Source organism: Manduca sexta, chromosome 6 (genome assembly GCF_014839805.1).
Source record: "Manduca sexta isolate Smith_Timp_Sample1 chromosome 6, JHU_Msex_v1.0, whole genome shotgun sequence".
In the NCBI taxonomy this organism is placed as follows: Eukaryota; Metazoa; Arthropoda; class Insecta; order Lepidoptera; family Sphingidae; genus Manduca; species Manduca sexta.
The window spans coordinates 884404-896655 of NC_051120.1; the positions used below are offsets into that span (position 1 = coordinate 884404).

General features: G+C 33.2%; 1 protein-coding gene across 1 annotated transcript in view; it reads left to right on the forward strand.

The window, feature by feature from the left end:
* The first annotated feature begins 2549 nt into the window (after nucleotides 1–2549).
* The window catches only part of LOC115440954 (homeobox protein Nkx-6.2), a 54766-nt gene continuing 45063 nt past the window's right edge, over nucleotides 2550–12252 (forward strand). The window contains exon 1 of the mRNA XM_030165486.2: nucleotides 2550–3221. Coding sequence (XP_030021346.1) covers nucleotides 2912–3221 — 310 coding nt within the window. The 5' untranslated portion in view covers nucleotides 2550–2911. The remainder of the gene's footprint in view (nucleotides 3222–12252) is intronic.

Below are 12252 nucleotides of genomic sequence, written 5' to 3' on the forward strand. Positions count from 1 at the left end.
GACAGGTGTCAGATATTCAGTCTACATCTTGGTGGATTATAAAATAAAAAATACGGATATTATTTTGACAACTGTTAACAGGTCCGTCTAATGACCCAAATTGTATAATTATATAAATAAGTGTTGTTAATGTAATACATAAAAAATATTACAAGGAAAGCTAGTTTTATAATAAAATAAGTCCAACGTGGGACGATCTTGATCAAGATCATTGTCTTGAGGAAACGCGACATCACGGAGTAGTATTGCCGTTAATTTCAATTATTATTGTTTGAATGATTGTCCTATTTCACAAATAGACCCTCCTTTAGATCAATCTACATTTTAAACTTCAAAAGTGAAATCTATAAAAACCAGTGTCAAAATATTTTGTTATTCTAACCCCATGGTTTAAAGACAATCTTAGAGTAATTGCCAGTTAATTTAATTGCTACTGTAAGTCGCATGACTTGAGAAATCGTAAACAATTAATCGTGTGATAAGATTGAGTGTTCTAAGAAATTAATGAGACCACAACGCAGGCGCAGATGTACAGACAAATAGATTGCAAGGAAATTAACTACTTTTAAATATTGAATAAAGCGGCGATGGCCTAGTTGGGTGTGGAACGGACTACCAAGACGAATGTCCGCAGGTTCAAAACCCAAGGGCACACCTCTGACTTTTCTAAAATCATGTGTCTATTCTTTGTGAATTTATCGTTCGCTTTAACGGTGAAGGAAAACATCGTGAGGAAACCTGCACATCTGAGAAGTTCTCTATGGGAATTTCGAAGGTGTGTGAAGTCTACCAATCCGCACTAGTTCAGCGTGGTGGACTAAGGCCTAATCCCTCTCAGTAGTAGAGGAGGCCCGTGCTCAGCAGTGGGCAAGTATATAATACAGGGCTGATATTATTATTTATTATGATTATAAATATTGAATATATTTTTGTATTGCATGGAAGTTAAAAACTTCTTTTTATTGTTTTGAATGACGAGACGAGCTTGCCGTTCGCCTGTTGGTAAGCGATGCAACCGCCCATAAGCAGTAAATATACCAACCAACACCTTGAATTATAAAGTATTGTGTGATATTCCACTGAGTTCGACATCCTAACACATGAGATATTAAGTTTTATTATATCCAGTAGTTACACTGGCTACAATATCCTTCAAACTGGAACACAACAGTGAATACACATTGGTGCTTGGCGGCTGATATAGACATTGCGGTTGTACCAACCCAGGTGAACTCTCACATATGAGAGACCTACCACTAATAAATTGTATAAATAAATGTGATATACTTTATATATTTTTACAAGATTATAGGTCACTTGTGTAAGAGAATACCTATAACCTCTACTTTGTCTATGCTGCTAAGCTGTACGCAAGTACTGTGTACGTAATTGTGTACTAGTATAAAGGATGTTATGATTATTGGCAATCATATATCTAATGTTTTGAAGTGATAGGATGTAGTATAATGAAATAATGAATTTTAATTCAAGATTTAATTACTGTTTAAGGAAAGGCGTGGTACTAATGACGAGACGACTTCAAGTGAAAAAAGTTTCTACCATTTCTGTTCTACCTTTCGTGCAAAATTTGACAAATAATATTTTTAGATTACTCTATTACTATAATTGCATCGATTAACGAAAATCAACGCAAAATTCAATTACCCGTAATATCAACAATTAGTTTGCGCGCACGAAGTCAATTGTATGACATTAATATCCCATAATATATAACAGTAAAATCACACTAACTGCATTGTGTGCCGGCAGATGCAGTTAATTCTATGGGTGGTGTATTTTCTTCAAAAGTACTCTCTGTTGTCAATTAATAAAATATTTGTCACATAAATTACTCGACGACAAATGGTTCCGCTCTCATTGTGTTTAATGCATGGGGACGGAGTTCGATGCTCGGTTTGAGGATATTGATTTTTATAACAAATAAAGTTTGAGGAAATTAATAGGTTTTGTTGTTGGGTTGGAAACTGAATAAGATGAAGTATCTACTTTTATTGCTTGCCCCATCGGTATTTGAATGTTGTGTTTGATGGTCTAAGTATGTATGTTATCAAATAATAAATATTACGGAATTCTCATTCTTTATTGTAATAAGTATCTCTAGAAAGCGTAACAGGAAAGACAATACGGTAAACTAGGCTTGAGAAGGAAAAATTGAAATTACTGTGTGTGAAATTTGGTTGATTTTTCATAGCAATACAATTTTTTTGAAAGCCGTTTATAGCTTTCTAGATTTATAATGTAATTAAACTTTAATAAAAAACAAACTGTTTTAATGATTTTATTTAATGGCTTAGTTTTTCACGTTCAATAAATATTACAAATCTTGAGAAAACTATCAAACGATAACGTATTGCAAATGTAATAACCTAATTAAAATTCAATAAATAACAGATGTCCTGATCGATAGGCTATTAATCTTTCGCATTTCATTCGATTACAATACTCATTCGCTTACCTACACTCGCATTATACCATTCGCACTACAATGCACGATTGCAACGATTCGTCGCCGGGGGGCGCGGGGGGGAGGTGCGGCGCGGCAGGGAGGGGGGCACCACAAAAACTGCGCCCGACTTAATTATAAAGAGACAAGAAGCGCCATCAAATAGCGATTCGTTAAATCTACGCTCTGGTGTTAACACCGCGGATGTCCCGTCCCTTTCCCGCCCGTACAGAACGAACAAGGACGGGTATAGTTCGAGCCGAGCGTTTGTTAAGGGGCGGCGTCAAAGATATAAGGTTTAGATTGACTGGGCGTTCTCTATTCTGTGCTTTTTTGTTTGCGCCGAGAGCTTTTCATTTGGTGTCGGGTCGCGCTCGCGGGCGCTCGTCGGCCATGTGTGACTGAGCTCGTGATGTATTGACTGTTGGAGGCTGTCGTGTTGTGAACATGTCGGAGTTGCGAGGATCGCCGCCGTTGTCGCGGAACGCGCTGGAAAACGGCTTCGGAGCGCCGCTGGCCGCGCTCAGCTCGTTGGCGGAGGCGCCTCCTCCAGCGCCCAACCCTCACGGCATCGACCACATCCTGTCGCGGCCGGCGGTAGGATCCAATGTTGGTGCCGGGTTGTTGGCCCCGAGGCTGTCGCTGGCCGCGGCGGCGGCTGGCATGGCGCATTATCTGCAGCACAAGCCGCTCTACTGGCCCGGCTTCCAGGGTCTGGTCTCCAATCCCATGGCCTGGCGTGACCGGTTGCAATCTAGTAAGTACAATTGATATACGTTTGTAAATGTTTTGTTTGTGTGTAGTAACAAGAAATTCTATTTGTATATTTTTTTATTGATTTATTAAGAAAGATATACTAATACAACTAATAAGTACGTTTGTCAGTTCTAGCAATCAATTGTTATTATCTTTTTTATATATTTATTTGGCTTATTTTTTTTTTATTTGTTACAAATATTTACCTTTATTTGTAAATCTCAAATTAATTCATAGTAACTCTTTATTAAAATCAAATTTGCAGATTTCGCTTTTTTTAAAGTCTTTACTGTATTTTATCGACATAAGGAGTTATTTAACTAATGCTGTAAGTTATAATAATTAATCAAACATTTTCTAATGTAATTCATATAAAAGATTTCAACGCGTTACTTTTATTTCTAATGTGCAATTGATAAAACATTATTAATATTATTGATTTATTTAATTGTTTTATATATCTATACCCATCGAGTTCTTTGCAAATAATTATTAATTTTAAACAGTCTATTAGAATGTGACTGTATTAAGGTTTCATTGTTGTATCATAGCATTAATGGTATGAGTTAATCTATTGTAAAATCAAGTATTATTTGAAAGGTAAAATATTTTAATTTACTTGTAATGTCTTATTGCTAAAAAGACTCTTATAATAAATATAATAGGTGGGTACGTGAGTTTTATAGAATTTAATATATGAAAAATGTGCATAAGCGATAGACTTTACAGATATTTTGACACGGGCACGGTAAACTCACTCACCTGATTATACGATTAAAGCATTATAAATATTTTAACAATTAAATAAACCAAATGAATATAATATGAGTATTACAGCTGATAAATATTTTCATCCGAATTGTTTTACCACACAGTAATTATATTTCTTTAACTCTTGTAATAAGTAACGAAGTAAATATTAATGAGAAATAAAAAAGAACTTTATAACGCAAAAAATTAAATAAGCGTTTAATAAAACGGATAGCCGTAAAATTAAATTACTATTTTAAAAGGAAGTATGGATGACAATATTTTTTATATCATTGGATGTTTTAATAGAATTAATTTTATACGTTTTTAACTTTATACATTAAAATTCTTTTCTTTATTTTCCCGTTTTAATATAAATATATTACAGAGGAAATACCTCTTTTAATGTAGTTTTTATTGCGATATAAATTCTGATTCGTTCATTTAATTACCCGTGTGATGTTTTACAGCACATTATAATTGTTGAACCTCGGGTTAAATGATATTAATTAAGTTTAATCGTAAATGAATTATTTAAAACATGCAGAGAACATTTTATATGTTGTTCATGTAATTTATTACATATGAATTTAACATAAGTTTTTTTTACATAATAATGATTATGCAAACGAGAGGCTTTATTGCTATATATATTATGATATTTCTAAGAATGTAAGATATTTATAAATTAATCAATAAAATGTGAATTAAGATAAAAAAAATATTTATCACAATATTTTTACAGTCGAAATTTGCACTTCCTGACCAATTTAATTAATTAAATCAATAAATTATTACCATAAATAGAACCTATTTCCGAAAAATTTCCCCAAAATTTGTTCGCTAAGACGCCGCCGTCGGGCGTCGGCTGGCGCACCGACGGAGCCGAGTTATAGCCTACGTAACGGCCGTTTGCGGCGTTATTACGGCGCGTAACGCGCTGTAACACGTAGAAACTACGTTCAATAGTAATATCAGACGTTTAATAAATATTTATTGGACATGCAAAGGGTTGTGAGGGGATGATTTTAACGTTATTGTGCTGTTTAAAGTTATTACTAGGTAGAGAAGTGAGACATTCGAGGTAGAGATTTTAGGGGGAATTTTTTTTCGTCAAAAATATCAATAAGTAATAAGGTTTGATTACACTAACAGATTTAAATCAATTACTTATAGATAATTAAGTAAATGGAAACGTAGCAAAAATACAGCAAACTATTTGCTTTTCTCGTTTTTCAGGTGTATAAAAATACTTGGGCACGAGAAACCGATTAAGGCTTTTGCCTAGAATTCCATACGCCCTTATACTCTTTCAAAGTAGAGTCGGAGTAACCCACTTTATTAAGTATGTTGCAATTATTTAATTTTTATATCAAAACGAATGACTGACATCGATTTTTTCTTAGAATATTCAGTCCCAAGCAAATTTAGAAAATTCTACGCAAACTTTTAGTCCTCTAAAATAAGGCAGCGATAAAGTTCCCTTTGCTCAACACTAATAAAAATCATGAAGACGATTTATTTTGAAAGAGATAATTATTTAAGATTTGGATTTCAGAATCATTACTAATACAGTTTGAGTTGTTGCTATTGTTATAATATTGCCAGTAGTAGTTGTTTTTACATTAAATAACTTTAACTAAAATATACATTATCCTTTCTTTGCACCTGATGGTTAATGGTAATAAACAATGCTAAAATAAACGCCAGCGCCATGCAACATTTCATTGAATATAACAAAGTTGAGATCTATATAATTTGTCGATATTTTATGGAGAACTTTGTTAATAAAATTGTTAACACTGATTAACATACGATGTAGTACGAATGGCTCTAATGAATATAAAAATTTAAACCCAAGTCTACTAAAATGTAGGTGATATTACAAAATCATGTTCTACAAAGGTAATTTTTTTTTAAAAACATCCATATATGTTCACAAAGTATTTACATAGAATCATAGGACATAATGAAAGTTGTACTATTATTGTATTGTTATAATTTACTTTGTACATTAAAATTTTTGTAGAAGGCAGAAGAAAATGACTTAACCCTACTTTGATTAATAAGTTTATCGGTAAGTCAATTATATGTTTAACAAACATTGTGCCTTTTTTAAAACTTGAAATATGGAACTAAAGGAAATTGCTTTTTTTAGCATCGCTTTCTTTCCTATTATTGCAATTTTATAATATATTGTATGCGTATTTATTAGATTATATATGCAGCAAATATTAAAACTTTATAAAAAGGTTTCTTTATTGATATTTGGCACAAGCACTATGGTACTTCGGGTTGAAGTCCATTCTGGCCAGTAAAAGTACATAATTTTTTTAACATGGAAGCATCAAAAATATATTATATTGATTACAAAGTCACTTTTTATAAAATATCCTTACATAATTGAAAAAATATATAAACAGTTTTATAATCTCAAGAAGGCTTAAACAATATATCACTTAGTAAAAAGTACATTTTATCGTGACATCACTATTATGTTAATATAACACATACTAACATTATTAGCATTCGATAACTCGATGTCGATATGAATAGCACATTAAACTGTCCCTTATCGATACTCGATAATTGTCGATATGCCGTTAATCTGCCCACTAGAGATACAAGCGTAATACGCTCCGCTCCTATTGTTAGATAGTATCAATTTTAATATTAGAACATAGCAATTTTGTTGCTTAGGTGATTAGCCATAATTCAGTAATGCTACATTGGTCTAGTGGTAGTGTATTTAAGTTATGAAACTGGCGAGGTCCTAGGTTCGATAATAATTATGACGATGACTTTTTAATTCAGATATTTTAGATTAACGCTAAATGTATGAGAATATTTTACTATTTGACAAATTTTGTTTTGAACCTTGTTAAAAAACTGTAAGTTTAGGTGGTTATCATTATATTGCGTGTTCACGCTCTTTATTCAACTCTCCCGCTTGTCTCTGTGATTTTGTGTATTAATTAACTAGGATGGATTATACGTCAAATTCTTAGAATGTAGCACATTATCATGCGTTACAACCCATACACAAAGGCCGATAATGTTACGTTCTTTCATGGATGAATATTGATAATAGCGCTATCTATTGAGGAGGTATAAAAAGTAAAAGGTTATGCGATAATCGATGAGGTGAAATTAGCAATTTGTTAGTACTTTCTAATTAGTAACATATAATAATAAATTTCGTATTTTAAGATTATTTATAATAAAATGTGGTAATGACTATTATATAATACTTGCGTACGCACCTAAAGGTAATATATTATTTTGCAATATACAATATGAACGCTAATTAATGTTAGTTATATATTCATCTATGGATATATTTTTTTTTAGTCACGAGATATAATTGGCGATAATACTGACAAATCTCTATTAGATGTATATTAATATTTTTTATTCAAATTATTTATAACTCAATGCTTCTACATGCTAATATATTTTTTCTGATTATAAAAAAAAGGTTGGTAGATGTACGTTTTTTAAGTAACATGTTAACATAGAGAAAAATCGGGGTTCAAATAATAGGACTACAGTTAATGCTCCTTAAAAATACGGTAAAATAATTTTATTCAGCTTGTCAGTCAATTTTGTTCTAAATTGTCTTTATTATTGAAAGGGTGTCAACCTGACAAGCTCTTTGTTATATATTCACAAAGTTTATATTATACTAATATACATTATCATTCAAAGATTTCACGCGCAGAAAAAGACATGCGCAAATAATATTTATCAACGTAGAGCCGCTCTAGACTACGCCACTCTACATTTAAAAGCTCATCCTCTACCATAATTCGAAATACAAAATAAAATAATTAAAAACAATACCAATAAATTTTTCCACAAAATAACACATTTTCAATTTCATTACTCGATAAAGCTGATTAAAGGGCGTCACGATTCGATGATTTTAATAAAAGCGCATTATCCACGCAATATGAGCAGAGCTTATTAACTGATAGGGAACACAAACACCTTATCACACTAGATAAAGTGATCAAGCCGCGTAATGAATGGTCCCAGGCTGGGAATCCGACTGTAGTTGTCCCAACACTGTATACTGATAAATTTGATGTAACTGGGTTATCTTTTGTAGAATTAAGGAGTGTGCCGTGTTAAGTAATTTTGTAATAGACCAGTGGGAAAAGATAAGTTATTTAGTTATTGATAGGTAACAATATTGTAATGTTTGCTTTGATGTTTTATGAGGAATTACTTGCGTATATTAATTTATGACATTCGACGATAAGAATAGAGTGTTATGTACATAGAGTTACATTGCGTTGTTTTTACCCGGGATGCGATAACACGCAATGTAATGAAAAGACGCATTACTAAGTGATAAGAGTGAAGCGCAATGTAAGTAACGCCTATAGCTCTAGTGTTAGCGCACGCGCCCCTGCGCTTATTGTCGCCCTTCAGTTTTTCAAAAAATATTCTTCTCATGACAGTTAATTATATTGTGATTCGTACAAAAGTATTATCATAGAGGTTTTTACGTGCAATTTATAAGGTCTTTGTAGAGCTACGTTTGCTGTTTGTTTAATGTTTCATTATTGATTATTAAATCATTTTCTTTTCAACATTAGAATCAGTAATTATAAAATATATCTAGGGAACAAAACAGTTAAATGAGGGTCTGTCGTGGTCTAATAGCGCAGATAAAGTTCCGCTGCTATATCCCCGTATATTTTGGTGAATATCAACTACTAATGAAAATAGTAATTCCTGAAATATATCAGGTCTCTATCACTCTACCAAACCTCATGTGGCACGTATGTACATGAATGAATGAATCCCTCTTAGCCAAATTTCGGCCACGGTGACTAATCTCAATGGAGATCAGCTAGGCACGCGATACTATAGAGCACAATTTTGTGCGCAATACACAGGTGTTCTCTCTGTTACTTCACTCTCATAGTCCGGTGAGATGACAATCCGACATGACCGGAGAGATCAGGCACATGACCAATGACTTTACGTGCTGTTCGTATTACGATATCACACTGCCAACTTCCCAACTCCGAGCTGCGACTGAGTAATTTTTAAGATGGACCCACTCATATTTTTTTTTGGTTCGACCCGGGATTCAGACCTAGTACCTCAGCGCGGTAGTCGTATTCGTACCGCGTACGCATTACAACTGTCACCTAGGCACTAACATACTGCCCTAAACTCTTTATTATGTTATTTTACTATTAACCATGCCCTATTTTCGAAGAAGTTATGTTATAAAAAAAGAAGATGATTACTTAATATAACGATCACCTAACATTAAGGGCGTTTAGGTCTTCCTTCACTTTAACGCGTGTTAGTATACTTTATATACATAAAAATCGTTATAGAAAAGTCTCAAGATTCGTAACCGTTTATAACTCTATCATCATCTTGCTCTACAATAACATTCAAGCACTGACTCATAAGTATCCAATACACAAAACAATTAAGACAATTATTAAAATCCCAAAATCCGGCGGCGCGGTGCGGCGGCGACTGCGATGAAGTGGGCTATGGGCAGTGGGCAGCGTTTTTTTAATTGCCACCCACAGGGGACGCCGGCATATGTCGCCACGAATTAAAATTCCAGTTATACGTTTTGCAGTTTTCAATTGTACCATGGACGCGCATCGGACAAATTAAATTATTACGGATAGTTTTTGGAGTGTTTTCGTGTAATACTACTACTACTTTCAGAACTACTTTCAGAATGGAAAGAATGACCTTTACAACATAATATATAAGACAATAACTACATAATAAATAAGATGGTATCTACTATCAATGTAATGGTAAGACTAAGCCGAGTGGAGTCTAATAAGAAATCGACTGACGAGAGATGATTACGCTTCGACGGTCGACATATTATGCCGGTCTGTTGGTACCGGATATATAAAGGCTGATCCCGAAACACGACACACTTACGTGGGCCTCTATGGCGAGTTTTAACATCTTGTATACAGTGTTCACTATCTTGGCGGATATAAAATATATCCTACCACCAGCAAAATGGGTGTACTTCCTAAGTGGCTTATTAATATGGCTATAAATCGCATGCAATGTAAGCTCAATGACCCTATTCGAAGTGACGAGGCTGCACGCGCAATGCCTTTATCCGTGGTCCGGCACGTGTCCGCCATTCGTTCGAATACTACATTATTGAGTTAGGTGTTAATAAACTAATGTGCTATTGAGGGCTAGATATTATTGATGTTATTTGTGTCTTGCTTAATTATCGTTCGCTTTAACTGTGAAAGAAAACGTCGAATGGAAATCTACATTATACCTGAGAATTCTCTATAAAAAATTCGAAAGTATGTAAAGTCAGTCATTAGGCCAACGTGGTGGACTAAGGCTTAAACTGTCTCAATTGTATAGGAGACCCGAGATCAGCAGTGGACAATATATAATACAGGGGTGGTATTACATATTTGTGTGCAATATTGCGGAAATCCATCTGAGAACACAAGAAAAATGATTTGGTTTTAAAAACGAAAAAGATCTTTTGTTAAAAAAGTGTATTTTTAATCTGAAAATATAAACTGCCTATTCGTTTATGGTTTTAGCTAACTACATATTTAATTACATCAAACGGTTCAGTAGGTCAGCGATGATTGCAAACACACATCATTAATTTTGCATTTATATTGTGTACCTAGACGCATATAAAATAATTAAATTCCCAAATATTAATGCCGCCAAGCGACGGGATACTGAAATCCGACTGAAACGCAATCTCAAGTCTAATGAAATTAAATTAAGAATAATATAATTGGAGAAGGCGCGGCCGCGGGCGCAGGGGGGGGCTACCACAGCGTTTATTTTGTGTATTCTTTAGGTGTAAATATATATTTAAATATAATGTATTATTTTATAGAAATGGTTATTTTATAAAGAAGAAATTATATAGAAAGTATAAAGCATTCATTAGTTTTTACTAAAGCGTTTGCGAAGCTTAAAAACAACTTTTTCATTAGATTTAAGGAAAACCATCGAAAATTTATTACAGATTGAATTCTAGGTTTCATTAACAGACGTACATATAAAATTTTTAAATGCAATCTAATATTATATTGCAACTATAAATATTGTTACTTATGCTTATGTTCTTTTAAAACCATATTTTACGAATTATCATTATCGCTTCAGTAAAAATGATTTTTTTTTTTAAATTATTTATTACTTAAAATTATAAAAAGATAAAAGTACACCAGGTAACCTGTAGCATGGCTTCATGATGTACTCATATAGATTCTAAAGAGATACCAACTCAACACAAAGAGATTGTAAAAGCCACAAAACTGTTCCGAGCAAGTGTGTTAGTGCTGTGTAGATGTCTAGATAGGGAGGAATGACCTAGACTGCACCGCTGTTGTGTAGATCGGACATAGTTTCCTTTAGTTTCGAGTACGTAACAGACCAAGTTTCTGGCTGGTGTAGATGTTTGAACAATAATGGCTCTTTACCTACTAAGTATTTATCTAATTTTGATTTGTACAAAAAATGACACAAGATTCTAGTATTTAAACATATTGAACACAGATTAAGGATAGGACATTTAGAAAATACTGAGATGGTTATTTTCTTAGATACTGCAGTGCTTATTATACTGTAATTTATATTATATAGTGTTTTGTCTACATTTTTAGAACTATTTTAGCGCCACATGAATGAAGAAAACACAAAATAATATTATAAGATTATAACTACATAATATTTACAGTGTAACTGGATTACATATGTAGTTAAGTACGCATAATTTATCCAGTACAAAATTAAAAATCACAGCGCATTTCCAATATAATGAGATAATATAGCCGTATGGTTGATATGTCGATAACAGAAGTGGACATGCAATACTGCTGTTTGATCCACCGACGCTACAATATGCTACGGCTGGATGTAGCGGGCTACGGCGTAGGCTTGCTACATGCGACGATGGGTTTCATTGTGAAAATATTTTTGAAGATATTTGAAAATAAGTTATTGAATGAATTGTTTTATACGTAATAAAATAATTTACCACATAACATATTATTATATTTACACTCACAAATAATTTTATTTCATGAATCTTGAACGAAGTATTGCAATATATTATTTTTTTAATCATCGTTATATACCACTATATTAATTACTTAGTAAAGAATATTACTGTTCCAAATTCAAAAACCGACATTAATTCCATCCGCACTGGTTCATATGCGCCAGGCCTTTCGTTATCACTGGCCAGTTGGTACGCATGTCACACTACACGCCTGCTATCGCTT